The sequence below is a fragment of the Gossypium hirsutum genome, chromosome A04 (assembly GCF_007990345.1).
Source record: "Gossypium hirsutum isolate 1008001.06 chromosome A04, Gossypium_hirsutum_v2.1, whole genome shotgun sequence".
Taxonomy (NCBI): Eukaryota; Viridiplantae; Streptophyta; class Magnoliopsida; order Malvales; family Malvaceae; genus Gossypium; species Gossypium hirsutum.
In genome coordinates this window covers 79,077,478-79,100,812 of record NC_053427.1, presented here as the reverse complement: position 1 = coordinate 79,100,812, position 23,335 = coordinate 79,077,478, and the positions used below count along the sequence as shown (strand labels likewise).

General features: G+C 29.3%; 2 protein-coding genes and 1 pseudogene across 2 annotated transcripts; all 3 read left to right on the top strand.

Annotated features, from left to right (window-relative positions):
• Window positions 1-8,607: 8,607 nt before the first annotated feature.
• Window positions 8,608-12,309, top strand: LOC121228180 (hydroxyproline O-galactosyltransferase GALT4). Its single transcript, XM_041111441.1, has 7 exons — window positions 8,608-9,944; window positions 10,157-10,389; window positions 10,468-10,758; window positions 10,841-10,969; window positions 11,256-11,426; window positions 11,793-11,900; window positions 11,980-12,309. The coding sequence occupies exons 1-7, from the start codon at window positions 9,074-9,076 to the stop codon at window positions 12,187-12,189; spliced, it is 2,013 nt and encodes a 670-aa protein (XP_040967375.1). The 5' UTR covers window positions 8,608-9,073; the 3' UTR covers window positions 12,190-12,309.
• Window positions 12,310-14,165: 1,856 nt separating this feature from the next.
• On the top strand, window positions 14,166-15,261 carry LOC107948964 (glutathione S-transferase U16). Its single transcript, XM_041111440.1, has 2 exons — window positions 14,166-14,616; window positions 14,705-15,261. The coding sequence occupies exons 1-2, from the start codon at window positions 14,293-14,295 to the stop codon at window positions 15,083-15,085; spliced, it is 705 nt and encodes a 234-aa protein (XP_040967374.1). The 5' UTR covers window positions 14,166-14,292; the 3' UTR covers window positions 15,086-15,261.
• A 4,978-nt stretch (window positions 15,262-20,239) lies between these two features.
• Window positions 20,240-21,289, top strand: LOC107948965 (glutathione S-transferase U17-like; annotated as a pseudogene).
• Window positions 21,290-23,335: the final 2,046 nt, after the last annotated feature.

Here is a 23,335-nt window from a genome sequence, read left to right as displayed (position 1 = left end):
TTTACCAATTCTAATGAGAAATCATCCATAAAATGCATTAAACATGGGGTAAAAATATGTATAACTTACGGTTTATCAATCAATGTTACCATTGAGAAACCATTAACTTAATATTCATCTGATGTAGCTTAAGGTCAAAATATTCTACTAAAGCCATTATAACCCTTTCTCTAGTGGACCTTTTTAATGACATTCATTCTTGAGGTTGTTGAGTTTATTTTTCTGGAACAATTACCTTATCTTAAATAAGGAATTGTTCAACATTGTGTTATTGAGGTTCTGGATTCACTTCTTAATCAATGATAGGTATGAGAACCTAAACATCATCAAAAGTAATAGTAGGAATTGAGTTAGAATTTAACTCCTCCTTAAAAGCAATGTTTCTAACCTTATTTCTCCCTCCAAACTCAACATCCTAAAAGAATGTTGCAATTCTCATCTCAAAAATATTCCTAACTGTGGGATCATAAAACTCATAGCCCTTAGATCGCTCAATATTTCTTTGACTTTTATACTTTATAGACATCAAAGAAGTTAGAAATGATGTCATTTCAACCTTATCATTTTTAGCAAAACGTTTCTCAATTTTGTCAAGAAAATCTTGGCCTGAGTAATCTTTTCAAATTCTATGCCTCTAAAGGCTTCTAAAATGTTATGCTTCATGATCATTAGAATCATGCAATTTGAACGATCCCACCTCTCAAAATCTTTTTTAACATAAGGGGTATTTTACGTAGTGAGAGGTGCAGGTTGTTCTTCCCTTAGTGCAATGTCTATGTTCATACAATCAAACACTATAAGTAAGTGTCTTTTCCATTCATTGAAATTAGTCCCATTAAGCATGGGTATAAAATTTATATTAGCAGATATTGTGGCAGTAGAAGATGAATTAGCTGAATATAGAACAAAAATAAATAAAAATAAGCTCACATCAATATTCATAAGTAAACAATAAATTCAAAATAATGGCTAATCATATCTCAAGCTACCAAACACAACATTAATATCAAGTCTTTGGACAATAATATTAATAGTAAGCGGTACTCTTGTTGTAGCAATAAAAAACATTGACAATAAATTATGTCAAATAATTAATTAATCTTTGGACTAACTTATTGCTCACATAAAATACCTTATTATTGTCACGCATTTATAACCACAAATGTCGTTGAAATTCTACCAAATATTAACTTACCTTTGGGTCAATTAATAAACGCATGAATCACAAAAAACATATAATCATCTTGATATTTCAAATAAATTAATCTACACAAAAGAGGTCACTTTGGCGGCATTTTGTTTCAACTAATCTATTGAAAATATTAGACATCCTTAATTAAAACCCAAAGCCAAAATTTGAATTTATTTGTTTCGAAATATTTCTTTTAATTTCATCTTTCAATCAAATTAAAAGATACTAGGATATATATGTATATATAGTTATCCCAAAACAACATACAATGATGTTGGAAAATATAATAATAGTTGAATAAATCATAAACCATAAACAACTTCATATAAGACTTCAAATTTAAACCAAAATAATTTGAATAAAGGTAAACCTCATCTCAAGATATCGGACACTCAATTAATATTTTATCTTTAGACAAAATATTAACTTGTAAATGATATATTGGTGTAATAATCAAATATTGACAATAAGAACATGTCAAACCATAAATCTTCCTTTGGATCAATTTATTGCTTACATGTAAAATCGAATAATTGTCACATGTTTATTACAATAGTTGCACATGTTATATTATTAACCTTTATTTGGGTCGATCAATATTAACATAACTTAAGTTACATGCACACAACCTTTTATATTTTAAAACAAAATAATTTATACAAAAAAAATGACTGTGGTGACTTATTGCTTCAATTAAGTTATTTTAAAATATATATAAACATATCAATATTCAAATTTAAAATTTCCTCAATAGTCAAATGTCAAAACTATTTTTTTTATTGCTTCAATTAAGTTATTTTAAAATATATATATAAACATACCAATATTCAAATTTAAAATTTCCTCAATAGTCAAATGTCAAAACTATTTTTTTATTGCTTTATAGACTCTGAAATAACCCAAAATAAAATTGTCTTAATAATGCAATAAAAAATCAAAAACCTCAATTTTTGACTTTTTCTTTTTCTTTTTCTTTTCGTTCCAAAACCATATATATTAAAACCAAACATAAATAATGTAGTGGTTCAAAGCCAAATAATTAACAAGCACGTGTATTCATAATTTTAGCATGGATAAAAACACCAAAGCAATTCACGCATATACATGTATTCATAATTAAATAGAAAAACTTACCCTAAATTTACCATGTAAATCCAAAGTTATATTTATGATTAAACAGATATTCACATGAATACTTGAAAAATATTTTCAAGCCACTAAATCTAAAAAAAAAAACAAAATCATAATAGTTGGCATATCCCACAATTCATACAATAAACCATTGTAATAGGCCAATTTTGGCCTGGGCCCGAAAAAAAATAATAACCGAATAAATAAAGCCAAAAGATGCAATCGGTCGAAAACAAATCAAAAAGGGCCAAATTGAAAGACAATCATTAAATTGGGGCCAAATCAAAAAGATGGAGAAAGGCAAGGAGTTATCAAATTTTGTTGACTTTGTAAAAAGCCAAAAATAGGAAGATATTATTTTATTATATTTTATTTTATTAAATTAGTTAGGCTATTTTTAGTAAACCCCATGTATATAAATAGAGATATTTTGTTCTTTGAAAAGGATCAATTACTTTTGTATTCCTACTTCAATTTGAAATTGGATTATTCTCTCTTTTCCTATTTCCATTGGAATTGAATTGTTTTCTTTTCTCTTTGAATTTGATGTGAGAATTTTTTCCATTTCATTTCAATTTCTTTATTTCTTCTAAATTCGTCCAATTGCTTTTAGCCCTTCTGCTTTTTTATTGTTTTGCAAGGGTGGGTTTGGGGCGGCGGTGCGGTGCGATGCGTTTAGCTTACTTTTTGTCTCACACTACAGCATCGCTACAGTATCTAATCTCACCGCTACCGCTGTTTTTACACTAACCGCAGGTAAACGCACTGCCCATCCAAACTCAGCTTAAGTTTTTATTATTTTTAATTTTGGCCCTAAAATTTATTTTGACTGCATTTTGGTCCTCCTTGAAGCTGTGCGTTTTGGAGGGTGGGGATTATTTCCCTTTTGGTCCCTCCTTGTTATTCGCATGTTCAAATTGGTCCATTTCCTTTTATTTATTTTTTATTTGCCCCAAAAATTTATTTTAAGGTTCGATTTAGTCCTTTTTTATTTTCGCTATTTTATTATAAAATTAACTAATTTAATATATTATTGCTATTATTATTATGTTTCTATTTATATTTATTTTGTTATTCTAATACTATTATTATTTATCTAATTATTATTTATCTATTTATATTTCTACTATTATTATATTTCTATTATTATATTTCTATTTCTATTTATAGACTAATATTATTTTCATTATTATTTTTCTTATATATATTTTTTTACTCTTGTTATTAACTTTATTTATTTATTTATATCGTGTTGTCATTTATTTATTTATGTCCTGTTACATGATTTTAAAACTTTTATTATTATCATTATTATTATTATTATTATTATTTATATAGTATATTTATTCACAAATTGCTCCCTTAATTTTATTTTATATTTTAATTTACTCTTCTATTTTCAATATTTTACAAACTACTTTCTTCAATATCTGTTTGTATATCTATTAATGTATTCACTAGTCTTTATTGTACCATAAAAATCAGTTTTGTCTTGTTCAGTGCCTATTTTATTTTTTTGTTATCATTGAAATTATTTGTTGTTTATTTTATTTTATTTCCCTTCGATTGTTTGTGTTGGTATTAAAGTGATAGTATGTGGTTATTGCATTATGTATACTAGGATTTGTTAGTATTTCCATTTTATAGACATTCATTAACATAACATTTTATTCGTACATTATTATTCCATGTTCATATTGCCATTTTAGTTTGTTTCGTTCAAATCATATCGAGAATTAGGTCCCAACGTATTTATTCATAATGTGTCGTTTTATTATACTTCAAGCAAAATAAATACACATCGTTTTAAATTTCATATTTGCTATTATTTCATAAAAAGAAAATTTTCAAAATAAAGCAATGTTCCGTATTTGGAAACTCGAGAGATTGTGCCCTAACGTACTGGGTTTTGATTTTTTCTCATTTGGCCCAAATGACCGAATATCCTTTTAAAATTGAAATGCATGAGTTTTGAAAATCAAAAGACAAGCGAATTTTTGAAAGTAAAATGTCGTGTCCTAATGTACTAGATGTGACATTTTATTACTTCGGGACAAGAAAGTCTTTAGTATCCGCCTTGACTTATCCAAACATTTTGTAAAATTAACACATTAATAAAAAATAAGGATCATATTTTTAAATTCTTTACGGATTTTCAACTTTCAACATTAAGACATTAATTAATCAATTAGGTACCAATTTTGGGCGTTACGAGGGTGCTAATCCTTCCTCGTGCATAACCGACTCCCGAACTCATTTTTCTCAAATTTCGTAGACCGAAATTATTGTTTTAGTAAATCAAAACGTTTTATTAAAACGATCAATCATGAGGTGACCCGATCACACCTCATAAAAAAGGATTTGTGGTAATTCCCGTTTTTTCGTTTCCATTTTCAAAATAAAAAGTCGACCCTTTTTTTAAAAAATGGTTCGAAACCACATCATTGTAATTTAACCAAATATTTGGAACCATAAGATGCCAAAACCTAAGATTATAAATCCAAACTTAAAACCACGATATTTAAATATGTATATAGTTAACATGAATTTGTACTAAAACACCCATAAAATTGAATATATAACCATAACAAAAAAAAATTTAACAACTCCAACGATATCCATCAAAACTTAATTTCACTAATTAAACTATAAAAGATAATCTTATTGAATAATGGTTATAAACACCTATTCACACAAACTATAATCATGCATTAATTCTCAAAATCATTTATATGCATATAATATATACACACACATAATATATACACACAATTATAATAATATAAAAATAATACTGGTTTGCCTTACATATTTCATGTAAACTCAAATTTATATTCATGACTAAAGACATTATCATAAAACTTCTTTATACGTACACATACTTAAAAAAAAAAGATCCATAACCACTAAATATAAAAAGAATCTCAAATTATATAAAAGTATTTATATGCGCAACTACTTATGAAAATTCATAGCCACCATATTTAAAAAAAAAATCTCAAATATTTTAATTTTAGTCAGGTTCCATAAGGACTAAAACTTATATAAAATAATTATAACAGAAACCAAAAGTAATCATTCGTATATATGAATTAAATTCAATGGTGAATATAATTCATCATGAATAAAGACAAAAAATGATAATTTTATATATATTCAACCACAAACAGAAAATTTAAAACAAATAGTGCGAAAAAAACATCTTACCAATATTCATTTATTCGATTATCAAGTGAATTAACTTTCAAAACCAATTATACAACCCAATTGAAATTCTTCAATTGCAAAAAGTTGTAAGTTGTAACTTTAATTTAATAATGACTTTAATCAAAATTTATAAAGTAATTATGTGAAAAGAAAAGAAAGAAAGAAAGAAAGAAAGAAATCTCACATCAATTTTTATCAATTGATTATAAATAAATAAATAAACCCTCATCTTTCGAATAGTATATGCAAATATTAAACTAGATTATATTTATAAAACCTTAAAACTTTATTTAAAGAATCAAAACCCAAAAATTTATCAAAAATCTCAGAGATTCAACATAATATATAATTAAAATATCAAATCAATAAAATTAAAAAAGAAAAACGAATCAATCCAAAATTAATAAAGAATCAATTTATTCTCAATAATTCAACATGACAAAGCTCGGCTGCCACTTGTTAGAATTTGTAAAATAAATCTGAAATAAAACTTAATAAACCAATATCTATCATGTCAAATCATCAAGAATAAATTAAGAACAAAACTAGTTACGAAAGCGTACCTAGATCCATGAATTCCTTTAAGTTTTACCTGATCTTGGGGATTTGATCTTCCAAATTAGTACCAAGTATCTGCTCTCTCTTTCCTAATGATGGGATATTAGAAAAGATATATTGTGTATAATTTGAGAATCATAACCCTAATATTTATAACTTTGGTATATTAGTTTTAATCAAATCCTAATTAGCCCATCATTAATTAGTACTTGATTAAAACTCAATTACTAGAGTATCCACACATCTTTGACCCATACTTTATTTAATAGTTAAAACCTAATAAAATTTTAACCAAATAAGACCACTTTTAATTTAGGTTAACCTATCACGATAGTCATGATAGTAAATAATAACATGTAATTACCCTTATTATATATGTGATATTCATATTTTCCAACATAAACACTTTGAATGAATATTCAAAAATGCAAAACATTTGACGAATTATTTTTTTATACAATACCTAAAATTTTCATAATATTTCTTTAACCTTTAAATGAGAGGATAATGTGTTTTAACATATTTAAATATACGTCTTTCTGCACTGATAATAATATTAATACTAATATTAATTAAACTAAGACTCAATCAACAATTTATTAAAGTTTATTGGTTAAATGATTAAAATTAAAATTTAGAGATAATTAAATTGAAAACTAAAAGAATTGATGGATTTGATAGTGGGTTGAATATTTTCAACATTGGAAATGTCCCACCCTCATACATTACCAATCTTTAAAGTTGATAATTATTTAAGAAAGGGATGGGAGTCATTTTCAGTCATTTCTCCCACTAAGATGCCACCCACAAACTCTTCTTTGCTCTTACTTTTCTTCTACCTTTTATGTATTCTTAATCAGATTATCCCCCCAACCCCAAAATAGTTGAATATATTATATAATCAATTTTAATTAAAATCAATTATTATAAATATTAAATTAAATCATTTATTCAACAAAATTCGAATTTAAAATTTTAAAATTTTTTAAAACGTCAATCTCACTATTAAATTAAAAATTTAAATATTAAAAAATTAAGTATTAAAAAATTACGAATTAAATTAAGTCATAAAACCCATTTGATATATTAATTAAAATTAAGTAAATAATATATTTAAGTTAATCTAAAAATATTTTTATTATTTTTATCATTTTTAAAATCTGGTTTATTAAAATTAAATGTAAACATTTTAAAGATAATATAATATTAAATAATAAAATAAAAATATTCACTATTAAGTGATAAATAACTTTTTATCTATTTATCGATTTATATTGTTGATAAAATATGAATTATCAAATATTACTAAAAAAATTAAATTTTGTTAACTGCTTATCAAATTTCCAACCATTAAAAACGCCACCAAACCAACCAGCAATTTCCCCATTGACGAAAAGGTCATTCAGCCCCCCCAAAGATGCTTCTCTTTTTCAACTTCTTTTTGGCACTTGCTCCCTTTAACTTAATTTTTTTTAGGGTACGTCATGCAACTATGTTTTATTTTCTTTTTTATTACTTAATTGTGAAAATTTATAAAATAGCTATTCAAATAGTAGTATTTTTTTAGTCACCTAATTATAAAAAATTACAAAATGGTCATTCAACTATTCAATTTTGCTTTTCTTTTATTATTAGCTGGGTAGCTTAAAAATGGAAACACCTAAAATTTAATATAATTGTGTGATTAAAAAAGACAAAATTCAATAGTTGAGTGATATTTTGTAACTTTTCATAATTAAGTGACTACTCATGTAGTTTAACCTCGTCAATAAACAAAATCTTAAACATTTTTTTCCCTATATAAAACATACTTAAGATTCATTACATAAATTCCTTTTCTTTTATAGAATAAAAATATCTATTTAGTATATTTTGGATTTATAACAAATTTAGTCTTTTAACATTTACATGTTTTTATCAAATTGACCCTTATTTCACCATTAATTTTTAAAAAAGAATCAAATCATTTCTTTTAATAGAAAAAATTGTTTGAAGCATTATTTTTTAACAATATTATTATGACAACCTGCATAATAATTGGCGTATTTTTTAATTGACACAACACTATTTTTTTATATGTTACATTATTAAATAAATTAAAATATAAATATAAAAATCATAAAAAAATATAAAGTACATCTGAATTGTTTTATGTACTACTATGTTTAAAAATTCATTGTTCATTTAAAAAAAAATAATTCGATTTTTTTGAAAAATTAAAAGATATTGAATCAAATTTAATTAAAAATAAATTAATAAAAGGCTAAATGTATTGCCTATATATATTATTTAACTTTCATATAGACCACAACGTTAAATTAATGCTTTTTTTATTTATAGAATAAAAAATAAAAAAATAAAAAATATTTATCTTCTTATTTTAAATTTAATTAATAATTTTTCTTCATAAATCTAAGGGCCTGATTTTTTTCATTAAATATTTAAATAAATAAAAAATATTTTCTTTTAGTCACACAATTCTATTGGTTTTAATTACTATTTCTGACAATTCTGAAGTTGACTTGACCCGACGACCATAGACCACTGTTTTACGAACGTGGCGTGCATGGCATAAAATCCAGTCGCTCAAACGGCGTCGTTTCGGGATCATAGTTACGAGTTTAAGAAATTTCAAATTTGTTTCACCTTTAGCGTTATTATGATGAAGCAGTGGGAAAGTGGGGATTTTGTGGAAATAAAGTAATAATAAATTTCTGGGCATAACATCCCAAGATTTTGTCGGACATACAAATTAAATTACTTGGAAAAAGCTGTTCTTGGTTATTTTGGAAGTTTTTTTTTTTTTTCAAAAACTTTATGCCCTGTGTTCTTTGAATGCTTGCTTTCCGCTTACTTAAAAGTACCCAACCCTTTTTTTTTGTTCATCAAATCTAGGGTTAGGCTTCTCCCTATTTCCATATTTCACTTCACCTGCATAACCCTTTCCGTTTCTGTTTTTAGGCCTTTTTCTTTTTCAAGTAAACCATGAAGCGATCAAAATTTGAGTCATTAATGTCTCCGAGTCGGCTCAGGCTGCTTCAGTTCTTGATCGGGGTTTTGTTTCTCTACCTTTTGTTTGTCAGTTTTGAAATCCCGCTGGTTTTTAAAGCCGATTCCGGTGGGTTCTTTACTGACACATTGCCCAGGCCTTTGATTCTCGAGAGCGAAGAGGACTTTAGTTATAAAACTGCGCCAGCTCGCCCGGACAACGACCCGGACCTTGTCCATAATCCTGGAAGCCGATCACCGGAGGGGAACGTGCGGGAGTTCAAGGGAGTGTCGGGTCTCCTGTTCAATGACAGCTCTTTTGACAACATCGGTTCTAAAGACGAGTTGTCGGTGCTACACAAAACCGCACGACACGCCTTCGTTGTCGGCAAGAAACTCTGGGACGACCTACAATCGGGTCTACAGAAATCTGATTCAGAACCTAAACAACAAAGCCAAAGCCAAAACAAAAACAAAAACCAAACCGAATCATGCCCGGATTCAATTTCCTTATCCGGGCCGGAGTTCGTGAAGCAGGGGAGGATCTTGGTCCTTCCTTGCGGGTTAACATTAGGATCCCATATTACGGTGGTGGGGATGCCGCATTGGGCGCATGCAGAAAATGACCCGAAAATTGCGGTCTTGAGAGAAGGGGATGAGTCTGTGATGGTCACGCAGTTCATGATGGAACTGCAAGGGTTGAAGACGGTGGACGGCGAGGATCCGCCGCGGATTCTTCATTTCAATCCGAGGTTGAAAGGGGATTGGAGCGGGAAGCCCGTGATCGAACAGAATACTTGTTATAGGATGCAGTGGGGATCGGCGCTGAGGTGTGAAGGCTGGAAGTCTAGAGCTGATGAAGAAACAGGTTATCATTTTTATACTTTTTTTAGTTTATTTTACTCAATGCGAAGTATAGGGAGAATGTAGGTTGATAAAAGGTTGAAACTGTAATTAATAATTGTAGGTAGTTATGGTGTTGCTTTATGATCTTGTGGGGAAGGGGGTGTTTTAAAAGATAATTATATCAGACTTTTTTTTTACTGATTTGCTGATTGTTTTAGTTCTTTCTTTGGGTAGTTGACGGTGAAGTTAAATGTGAGAAATGGATCCGAGATGATGACAATGGCTCGGAAGAATCGAAGACTACATGGTGGTTGAACAGATTGATAGGGAGGAAGAAGAAGGTGACACTAGATTGGCAGTACCCTTTTGCGGAGGGGAAGTTGTTTGTTCTAACATTAAGGGCTGGATTGGAGGGCTATCATGTCAATGTCGATGGCCGACACATCACCTCATTTCCATATCGAACCGTGAGAAAATCTTGTTCTTGGCTTAATGAATTGATGAAAATATGGAACGCCTTGTAAGTTTTCTGATGGTGTTTACAGGGATTTGTGCTCGAGGATGCTACTGGGTTATCTCTAAAGGGTGACCTTGATGTGCACTCTGTATTTGCTGCTTCCTTGCCAAATTCACACCCGAGTTTTGATCCACAAAAGCATCTTGAGAGATTGAGCAAATGGAAGGCGCCACCACTTCCCAACGGAAATGTAGAGCTTTTTATAGGCATCCTTTCTGCTGGCAATCATTTTGCTGAGAGGATGGCTGCGAGGAAGTCCTGGATGCAGCATAAGTTAATCAAGTCTTCCAATGTTGTTGCTCGCTTTTTTGTAGCACTGGTAAGTGTACATAAAGGAAGAACAGGTTCTTTTCCTTGGAAATTCCCCTTGCTAGATATATTTACTAACTTTCTTTTTTCAGAGTGGAAGAAAGGAAGTAAATGTCGAGCTGAAAAAGGAAGCCGATTATTTTGGTGATATTGTTATAGTTCCCTACATGGATAACTACGACCTAGTTGTTCTGAAGACAGTTGCCATATCTGAATATGGGGTGAGCGCTTAAATGATCCGACATTGCCTATTTTAATCTTATTAAAATGAAGTACTGTTAACTGATGTAGTCTATATTAGTTAGGCTCTTAATTTTTTTAGAAAAGCTCTGGTATAATCCTCCAAATATTTGGAAAAAAAATTGATCATACCCATGTTAGGCACATCCTTATCTGACACTTGAGTTTGATTACTTAAGATATAGTGCATATAGAAAACTATTGCAATATATTATTCTGTAGTTGTAGACTCTAGAATCCCATGTACTTGTATGTTTTTGGTGACAGGTCCGCACAATGGCAGCGAAATATATTATGAAGTGTGATGATGATACATTTGTCCGGGTGGACTCTGTGATTAAGGAAGCACAGAAGTATGGAGATAAAAGCATGTATATTGGAAATATGAATTATTACCACAAACCCCTCCGTGATGGTAAATGGGCAGTAACATATGAGGTATGTGTTTTCTGTTCTGTACTTAGCAAATCCCGGGGATTTACTTTCATGTTATCCAATAATACTTATTGTAAATTGATTAGCATGGAAGGTTTCTTTTGATCAACAATAAACTGATTTGGAATTTAAAGGTTTAGCTGGAATCAAGAACTCCTCTCTAAATACATGAAAAAATTATAAAAAAGAAAAAAAAAAGAAAAAGTATACATATGCATGTTGGGCACTTTCCTAGATTTGACAATCACACCCGAGTCTAAGTTACATAGCCTTCAGCCAACTAATGGTTTTCCCTTTTGTTTGGTGCATAGCATGCCATCATGTGCACATCCTACTTATCATCATGTACTACATTTGTGTCTATTCCAGGAATGGCCAGAAGAAGACTACCCACCCTACGCGAACGGTCCAGGGTACATAATTTCATCCGACATTTCACAGTTTATTGTAGCCGAGTTCGAGAAACACAAGTTGCGGGTAAGTGACTCCGTCTCGGCCATTGTTATTAAATAGCAGTAGAATTGATAATTGTTTGATTGAACCACCATTGTTGCAGCTATTCAAGATGGAAGATGTGAGCATGGGAATGTGGGTGGAAAAATTCAACAGCTCGAAACCGGTGGAGTACGAGCACAGCTTGAAATTTTGCCAGTTCGGATGCGTGGAGGATTACTACACTGCCCATTACCAATCTCCAAGACAAATGTTATGCATGTGGGATAAATTAATAAATGTAGGAAAGCCCCAATGCTGCAACATGAGATGACAGTTTTTTCAGTTGGAACTTGAGAATAGAACAACACAAAAACAAATTTTGGTAAACCTGTATATAATAACTATATATGGTGTTTAAAAATATAGATAAAGTGAGTAGTTAATTCCTTTATTATACCAGCCATTTTGTCTACATTTCTCCAGATTTATTAATTTACATAATAATCAAGATACAAAGAAGATCCCATCTTCAATTTTGAAGATAACTATTTAGGGTTAAAATGTGCCTCTACATCTTATACTTTTTGAAAATTAGAAATTTATTTCTTGTATTTGTATTTTTAAGAATTTAGTCATTTTACTTTTTAAATTTCAAAATTTAAGTTTAATCATCATCATTTTTTTTATTAAATTTGTTGTTATGACATTTTAAAATAAAATAAAATTACCCATTAATAATTAATCTGAATTCAACTTAAAAAATAAAAACAATATTAACAATTGTGCCTGAATTTAAAAATCTAAAAAAGTATAGGGATTAAATTCTTAGAAATATAAGTGTCACGGGTTGCGGATTAAAGTTCGTGACGAATGCACACAAAACATCACGTTCAATTTGTACTGTGATTAAAGCCCGTGACGAATGTCCCATACAAGTGCCAAATGAGGTTTATTTGATTCACTTAAATTATCCCTTCGTGGAACATATGGAGAAACACTCTAGGGATAAAAATGTGTAGAGTTTAAATATACTCTCATATTATAGATAGACACTAATCTTAGTTATTGATATAATTCAATTCGTATTGTTGGAGCTAGGAAAGCTCAACTGTAAATAGAGGTATTCGCCTCATTTATAATCATCCCATTGAATTTCATTCTTGAGTTAAAAGAATATATTTGAGAGTATTTACTCAAACACTTGGTGAGCATTGCTTTGTTGTAGCTTTCCAAGTTTTTTTCTTGCTCCTTTGCTTTGAGTTACTTCCGCTTATTTTTTGTGCCTCAGGAGAATTCTTACTTTTCAAGAATTAAACTGACTTAAGCAAATATGAAGTAAAAATTGTCTAAGACCGTGAGATTTACTATATTTAAGTTCTAATCTCATGACACAAGTACATAAATTAAATTTTTAATTTTTAAAAAATACAAAAATTATAGGCATATTTTAACTATTAAGCAAGAAAAAGTTCATTCAAAATAGATTAATATTTTTTAATGAACTTTTTTTTGAATGACAAATTTGGCCACTGACATTTACATGTTTTGTCAAAATAGTCTTAATTGTATTTTTGAGCCTTTTTATGCCATTAACCTTTTGCTCTTTTTTTCAATTTATTTTTTCCAACAGATTTAATGAATAAATTCAAGGTTTCAATATTTATTTTCTTTCAAATGATTTTAATCTTTCATACATTTTTATAGTTTACCTTTTTGTTAATAATGTAGGGGAAAAGACAGGTATGGCCGCGAGTTAAAAAAAGGAAGGTCTCATTTATTCTTAATGTTTTACCTAAAATATAGTATAAGCTTTGAATGCAATAAATTTTTTCCTTTGAAATTTAGGGATATGTTGAAATCATTGAGCATTGGAGAATTTAAAATTTTTTTAAAATATATTAATTAAAAATAAATATATATAAAATTATTTACATTTAAAAAATAATAATTTTAATTTATTTTTTAATAATCTTATTATAAGTTCTAATATTTTTTTTACAGAATGTCTAATATTACTCATAACTCCTTCTAACCCATAAATAAAAGGATAATATATTTCTAACTTATTCAAACTCACTTTCTCATGTATTGATAGCAATACTCTTATCAATCGAGTTAAAGAGTTAATCGAAGAAAAAATAAACAAATAATTCTTTTATAAGAATATATAAAAAAAGTTTTTATGATTATTTTATTATTTAGGAAGTCTCGTATATATCGACGTTTGATAATACGTTAGTTTTAAAGTTAAAAACAAGAAAAAAGGGCATCTCTGGATCACATCTTGCGTGAGCCCCAAATCTGACCAATAGCCGTCACCAATAGGGCAATATCTCCGACAAGTCTCATTCATATCGGTGTGAGACCCAGCACTGCACCATATAAACTTAAAGACTAGTGCAGATTTATTTGTGGTTCAGAGAAGAAAGAAGATATGGCTGAGAGTAACGTGATGCTATTGGGCACCTGGGCAAGCCCATTCGTGCTGAGGGTGAAGATTGCACTTCGCCTCAAATCTGTCAACTACGAGTACCATGAGGAAAATTTGCCGGAATCCAAAAGCGACCTTCTTCTCAAATCTAACCCTGTTTATAAGAAAGTCCCAGTCCTCATCCATGGTCATAATCCCATCTGTGAGTCTCTAATCATCGTTGAGTACATCGACGAGGTTTGGACCACCTCTGCTTCTTCCATCCTCCCTTCTGATGCCTATGAACGCGCCCAGTCCCGATTTTGGGCGGCCTATGTCGAAGATAAGGTTCGTAATAAACGACTGTTTTAATAACATTTCATTACATTCCGCGATAAACATGACGTTTCTTTATGTTTTTTTGCATGTGATGTAGTTTTCCACTGCCTTAAGAAGAGTGTTGTTTGGTACTACGGAGGAAGATAAAAGGGCAGCAATGGCCGAAGTCTCAGAAGGGATACTGCTGTTGGAGGAAGCCTTTGTGAAATTGAGCAAAGGGAGAGCTTTCTTTGGTGGGGAAAATATTGGGTTCGTGGACATAGTGTTCGGTAGCTTGTTGGCGTGGATTGAAGTGATCGAGAAATTGAGTGAGATGAAGCTGATTTCCGAAGCCAAAACGCCCAGGTTGGTGCAGTGGGCGGATTTCTTCTCCGCCCATGAGGCGGTGAAGGACGTTTCACCCGCAGTCGACAAGCTTGTGGAATTTGCGTTGAAGCTTGGGGCCAGGGTCTTGAAAGCTACGGCACCCACCAATTGAAATCAAAGATTGGAGTATGTGTTACTTTCTTCTTTTGTCATTGAGTGAAACTTGGGTGAGAATTGTTATTATCATTTAGAAAATAAAAATAATTATTATTTAGTTTTTATTTTTATAAAGAAAACAATTTGATGCTTCTAAGTCCTTTTATGAATAAAATGGTGAGTTTTTACAAATATATGTGTATGTAGAGATCTGCAACACATCATTACTTTTATCGTATTATTTGATCAAATTAATTTTTTATTTTTTATTTAGTGGATGGTTGTTGGCTACTCACCTCAATTCATTCATGATTTTTGGTTTTTTTGTTTTTGTCATATAATTTGTAGAGAATTTCAATTCTTTTAAATTACTAATTTTTTACTTAAAAGTTGTAAGAATCTCCTAAAATTTAAAAAAAAATTAAGATATTAAAAACACATCAATTATATCATTTGACTAATAATTTTCATTGTTGATCATTGTTAGAAATCGAACCGATTATGCAACGAACAAGTAAAAATAGCAGAAGAAATTGAGAAATTAAACTCACAAATTTAACGTGGAAAATTTTCTCCAAAGAGGATAAAAAATCACAGGCAAAGATAATTTTACTATAATAGCAAAAGAACGAAGAGTACAAAAGACGAAGATAAAAACTAAACCCCGAAAATTCAAAAACAAAGAACCCTCAAAACGTAAAACATAAAATTCTCTAAATATGTTATGAGTTCTAATCTCTAATGGGTGTTTTTTCTAAGATTATAAAAGAGCCTACTTATAGGCTAAATTCATAGGTCAAATAATAACAAAATAATCTAAACTAATCAGAGTTTAATTGAAACAAATAAACAGAGTTTAATAATTAGAAGATTATTTCTTAAATTTGACTGAAAATAAGAGTCGTATTTAACAATCATTATTGTGTTGACGTGATTGCTAATGATCATTAGATCAATTCGTCAAAATGTCAATGTAATGATCTATATTAGAAAAAAAAATCATTAAAAATTCAAATACATAATTGAGGGTGAGTTTGGATGGGAAATTGGATGGTGTGGTACGTTTAACCTACTTTTTGTCTCATGTTACAGTATTGTTATAGTATCTAATCTCATCATCATCGCTATTTTTTCACTAACCACAGGTAAACACACTGCCGATCTAAACTCACCCTAAATATAGGAAAATAAATATACAATTTTATAACATATTTATTTAGATTCATAAGCAAGTAGTTTTAAAATTATAAAAGATTAAAGTATTTCAAAAAAAAAATTAAGAGACTTTTCTTGTTATCTCAGAATTGGACTCTCAATTTTTATAACTTTTTTCATTTGTTGGTGCTTTTTATTAATTGTGACATTAACCAATGTTTTTAGATAATTAAATCCATCAAACCATCGATTTTTAATTAAAATATTATTTATTTAGTTTATTGGGAAACAACATATATTTGAATTTTTTTTTTCAAGTAGCTTTGAAAAGGTGGAAATGAAAAACTCGATAAATGGTTGCTTTATTTTTTCTTTAGTATTTACTCATTTGTTTTATTTTGGGCTGAGTTAGTTTAATAATTTTTAAAAGGTTGGGTTGGAACAGGTTTATACTTTAATGGGAGATAAAATTATTAATGGTGGATGGTTATACGAGACTTGTGTGTGAAGGGTTATTTATATATGTGAGAAGAATGTTGGAAAAAATTCGGTTTGAAAACGATTTTCTTACACAGTGAAAAATTAAAATTTTGAAATTTGACCCGATTTGTGATATTTATAACAATAAACTTTAATCGAATTCATATTTGTGTTTTTGGATAAGCGGATCTTTGATTTTTTTTGCCTTTCAACCAAACAATATTCTCCGTTATTCTTGTACCACAAACTGCTTCAAGTGTAGACTCGAACCAATTGAATCAAAACACAGAATTAGAAAAAGTTTTCCTTTTGAGGTGAAAACGAAAATTCTCCCTTCTTTAATATAAATTGATAAAATTGTTATTCTGGAAAACATATTTATAAGTTAAGAATAAATTCTCTTTATTTTTCAACAGAATAACAATTTCTCAAAAGTTGTGTTAGTAGCTACCGATGTCACCTATTTATAGAAAGAGAAGGTAGAACCATTATAGAGTTGTAGATGTTTCTTTAAATAGAAAAAACATCCTACTTAGAGTAGGAGGGAGGTGAATGACTTACCCTTATATTTCTATTAGGGTTGCCGCCCCCTTCATGTTAAATGAGGGGTTTTGGGTCTCTCTCATATTGGGTCCAATTATAAGTACTTTTTGAGCTTTTTGACTCAGTACTCTATAATGTGATCCAACATGATTCAGTTTTTTATTTTCCAAAATAAACTTTAATATTTACATATTAAATAAATTTTTAATCCCAATTTTACTCTAATAAAAATTTGATGATTTTACCCCACGGTAAAAGTTTAACAATTTAACCTCCGATAAAATTTCGAGAAAATTCGTTCAATATGTCACAACTCAACATGCTTACCATGAGCGAATGGTTTGTTTTCATTTTCGGGCTTCAAAATAGTCCAAAAACATAAACTCATTTTTTCATTATTTTTTAAGTAATTCTGTATAGGATTGCAAGTTTTCATTTTCATTTTTATTTTTGGAAACCTATATTCATTTTCAAAAAAGGAGGGACCAAGCCAAAGTCTACCATGCTCAGGCAATTTTCTTCCTTGCGGTAATATGCATACAGCAGGGTGACCTAGAGTCGTAGTCTCAATGTCTTAGTTGTAGTTGTGATTAAGTGGTCAGAATACAACTTCAATACTAAGCAAATATTCAATAGGTTAAAGTTATTTGATGAAATCGTTGTACATTAAATTAAAGTTTTATCGTTGAAATAAATTCTTAGATTTATGAATTCAATTAATAACGGTGTTAAATATTATTTGTCTCACACTATTTTATTTGTACGGATTGTATTAATGAAGGTGTTAGGTAAATTGGATAACTATGTTTTAATAATAACTGTATTAATTATGAATCGTGTAATGTACCTAACAAATGTATTAACTAAATTGAAATAGGGGAGTATAGCACCCCACACTCCAAACCGAGTATAGAGTAATACAAAATAAAGAGTGAGAGATATGAGGAAGAAGCCTTGGGTGGATGATGATCTCTCCTCTCTCTTTTTTTTTCTTCCTCCTTCTACAACTTTCCAATGAAAATAGCCATCATCTCTATCTCTTTTTTTCTATACTATTTAAATTAAAATAAAAATCTAATCATATCATTACCATCACATCACCATGTACTTCATGGTCAATTTACACTCCAAAACCTTACTTTTTTCTCAACCATTTAATTTCATCATATCTTACTCTTAGGTTTTATACTATAGCCTAATACTTCTCACACTATTATAGTTTAGTCCATTCCGTAATTTAATTTCTCTAAATTCAAAAGTCTTTCTAATTTCCAATAATATCTAATTATCCTCTTCACTAATATTAATATTTCTATTTCTGTCTTTTCTTAAAATTTTGAACATGTGTCAACTCAAATTGACATTATTCACTTCTTGAAAAATATCACGGATGTTACACCTAACCCCATTTCAAGCCCACCCATATTATTTTCAATTTTTTTTCAAAACAATTATATTATCTTATTTTGATATTTAATATTTTTTATTTATTAAATTTTTTTATATAATCATATTAACATTATTTTAATGCTTATATTAGAGTAATATTATATATTTAGTATACGTTTATTTCTTTTAATATATTCTAAATTACATGATATATAGAAAGAACATAATATTAAGTATTATAAACTTAAAAAAGGGTTGGGCTGGTCTCGGGCCTTGAATCTTCAAGTCGAACTCAATCCATATTTTAAATGGGTTTAATTTTTTTGTCCAATCCCATTTTTCGAACCTAATTTTTTTACCCAAACCCTCCCAAATTTCAAAAAGACATTCGAGCCTAAATGAATAGCCCAATCCTTGAACAGATCTAATTATATCTACTCATTATTTATACAACATTATTGTTTTGACTCCAATTTCCTATTTCAATTAGACTAGCAAGGCTATTATAATTAAACCCAAATTTAATGAAAAAAATTATTTTTTAAATAACGATATGAATGAATTGAATTAAATTTTAAATTTTTTATTCAAATGATTAAATTTGTTAGTGGCACCCAAAGCTTGCTCTCAATAATCAATTTATTTCTCCAAGGTGATCCCTAAACCTACAACTTTATACCGCTTTAATCCACTAATTAGTAGAACCATCCACCATAACATGAACAATAATGACTCAATTCACAAACCACTCTTTCATTTCATTTAAACTAATAATTTTATTTTGAACTTTACCCCCAAATTTCTTTCTTCTTTTCTATTTTCCATCCTTCCTATCAAATTTTAATTCCTTCCTCTTTCTCTCTTTTTTTTTTCCCTTACCTTTCTCTTTCCATCCATTTTCTTTCTTCCCTACCAAACATAAGACTCTTTGGCCATGAACTTGACATGAAGAAAATCTTCATTAGCCAATAGATATAAATTCCGTAATTTGATTCTTCCTCATTCAACTCACAATAACACTTTCTCTTGCTCAACAAAATCCTTATCCCACCTAACATCTTTAGGAAAAGACTGTCTATTGCATCAACATTTTAGTCAATAGCACGAGTTTTTTTTCTTAATCATTCTCTTCTCCAATCTTTAAATAGATGATAAAACGTATTTAATTTTATATTTTTTTATACTAATAATAATGTCGATACTAATTAAACTGTTTTTATCTTTTCTAATAAAAAAGATGTTTCTATCTTGACTATAAAAGCCTCATTTAATATTCTTATTTAATGTTCTTGCCTACATTATTGACCAAGATATTGTTTCAATATCACTAAATAATCAGACAATAATGTAGTCAAATAAATCATTTAAAAATGTAAAATATATTTTCATAAAATAAAATATACAAAATTTTCTTATTCAACTTTAATTTTTTTTAATTTTATATAAAAAAAATCTTATAATTTATTATAATTTATTAGTCATTTCTCAACTAAATTTAACGACTTAAACATAATTCTATTCACGTTGAGGAGGAAAAACCAAGTAACAGAAAAAATCCTTTACGCAAACAGCCGTAAGCACTTAGGCAATCACTGAGAAGCCTCATTAAGATGTTTTCTTTATATTTATATCCGCCAGTGAGGCCGGCACTTCACAACACAACATATACATAAAAACAGCGCAGATTTGTGGTTGTGAGAGGAAAGGAGATATGGCTGACAGTAACGTGAAGGTATTGGGTACATGGGCAAGCCCATTCGTGATGAGGGTGAAGATTGCCCTTCACCTCAAATCTGTCCGCTACGAGGACGTGGAGGAAGATTTGTTGGCACCCAAAAGCGAGCTTCTTCTCAAATCTAACCCTATTTACAAGAAAATCCCGGTCTTCTTCCATGCTCATAACCCTATCTGAGAGTCCCTAATCATCCTTCAGTACATCGATGAGGTTTGGACCACCTCTGCTCCTTCCATCCTCCCTTCCGATCCCTATGAACGTTCCCAATCCCGATTTTGGGCTGCCTATGTCGACGATAAGGTTCGTTATATAACGAAACTGTTTGATTAGTGATAATATCTCGTTATGTCCGCTAATTTATTTTTATTTTTTTCGTTTGTTTGTTTTTACATGCGTAGTTTTTCCCTGCCTTAGGAAGACTGTTGATAGGTGCAACGGAGGAAGATAAAAAGGCAGCGTTGGCGGAAGTGGTGGAAGGGACGGTGGTGTTGGAGGGAGCGTTTGGAGAGTTGAGCAAAGGGAAAGCTTTCTTTGGTGGGGATAATATTGGGTTTGTAGACATAGCACTCGGTAGTTTGTTGGGGTGGATTGAAGTGATCGGGAAACAGTGTGAGACGAAGCTGGTTTCGGAGGCCAAAACGCCTAGGTTGGTGCAGTGGGCAGAGTGCTTCTCCGCCAATGAGGCGGTGAAGGATGTTTTACCCGACGTTGACAAACTTGCTGATTTTGGGTTGAAGCTTAGAGCTAAGGTCTTGAAAGCTTTGGCTCCCACTAATTGAAATCGATATTTGGACAGTGTTTTACTTTCTTCCTCCTTAATTTGTACTTTCGTCTTTGAGAGAATCTTTTCTTGGGTCTTATATAGTATGTTTGTGAAATGTTATGATCAATAATAATTTCCATAATTGCCTTCTTCCATGTTAACTTTTTTATGACAAATGTCATGTGCTTCAACTGAAATATTATTTTCTAAAATTCAACTCTCGATTTATTATAAATTTAAAAATTATAAAATAATTAATAAAAAAAATTGAGCTCTAAAATATAAATATAATTTATAAAATTTATATAGATGGAATGCTAAAAATATTATTTGAAGATAATTTTAGTAAGTGTAAATTAGACAAACAATCATCTAGTTTTTATAAATTTATATTTTGGATATTTAAAATAAATTATTGTTAACAATCGTCTTCATTTTAATTATTTATATTAGCAAAGAAATAATTGTTTTATGTATGTATTTCGATGTTGATAATATTTACCACTGACTATTAACTTTGTGTTTTAGGTGGTCGAAATTCCCAAAGTCATCGACATGAACAGATAGGCAGGGAAAGACAACACGTCCCACATCGAATGTGAAAGCCACGCACATTAATTGAAAAGTAAAAGAGAAGAGCCATAAATCTCCGAAGTCGACCTTTTGGAGCCACCCACTCACATTTCTACACCAATCTATGGTTCAAATAATTATATTTATGGCTCATGCTATGTGTCAGAATTATATAAAAACTAGGAATATTTTTGTGCTTAAAAATTATTATTATTATTATTTTATATGAAAAGTTAAATTATTAAATCTAATCAATCCGCATTAAAAGAATATTAAAAAGTAAAATTCAAAAAATTAGTTAACAGAAAAATGGTAAAAGTAAAATATGAAATGAAATAAAAAATACTTAAACTCATTTTCTATTAAGTAATATGTAAGATCTTATCTATTTATCTAGACTTGTTCATGAGTCGGTATTGAAAAGTGAGAGGATTTGGTAAAAAATATAGGCCCATTTTTTAGGCCTTGTGTAATGTTTTTCGGCCTAGGCCCGACCCGGATTTCCAAAAAAAAATAATTTATGCTATTTTGCTATTGTTTTCCTGTTGTTCTGTTGTCATTTTACTATTATGTTGCTATTGTTTTGATATTGTATAATTCTAGTTTTATTGTTAATTTTGTTGGGAAACATTTATTTTATTGTTTTTAGTGGTTTTGATGTGTTATACTTTTTAATTTTTTATATAAAAAGTAAAATAAAAAACTAATACGGGTCGAGCTCAGGCTTAACATATATAATCCGGACTAAGTTTGGACAAAAATTTAAGCTTATTTTTCTCGTCGATCAAACCCGAGCCTCTCAAACGGACCCAAAATTTTGTTAGGACCCGGCCCAACCCATGGATAGGTTTATACTTATCATTTTATACTTTTTTTTTTTGTAAAAATGAAGAAGATTATCTATTAGATTTCATTATGGGCTATCAAACCTTTTTTTTTTCAAATGTTGAAAATATTAATTTTTAGATTATTAAAATTTTAAACACAGGACTTAACATGAAATTTAAAAATATTACTTCATTTTGCAATTATTATTATCTCTAAAAAATTGTCTAAAATTATTAATTCGAATGAAAATATTCATGTAAAATAAATATCTAATAATCAATAGAGAATTCAAAAGCTACATTCATATTTTAATTTTAATTATTGGATTTAAATAACCATTAAAATAGTTTGAATTAGAGTTGCATATGGGCCGAGTCGAGTTTGGGTTGGGCCCTAACAAAAATTTAGACCCGATTAATAGGTTTGGGTTTGGCTTAACCCGAAAAATGGTCCTAAATTTTTGTCCAAGTCCGACCCGGCTTGCCCGTATTAAGATTTTTTATTTTATTTTTATATAAAAAATAAAAAATATAATACATTAAAAAACTAAAAACATTAAAATAAATATTTTCCAACAAATTGAAAATAAATTAAAAAAAGTCTTTAAACTTAAATAACACTAAGATAAGTACAATTTAACAACAAATGCCTCTAAAATAGAAACAAAATTAATAATAAAACAAGAGTTATACAATATCCAAATAATAATAACAAAATAATAGCAATATAATAGTGAAATGGTAGCAAAATAGTGGAAAAATAGCAACAAAACAACAATTTTTTTTTTTACAAATTCAGGT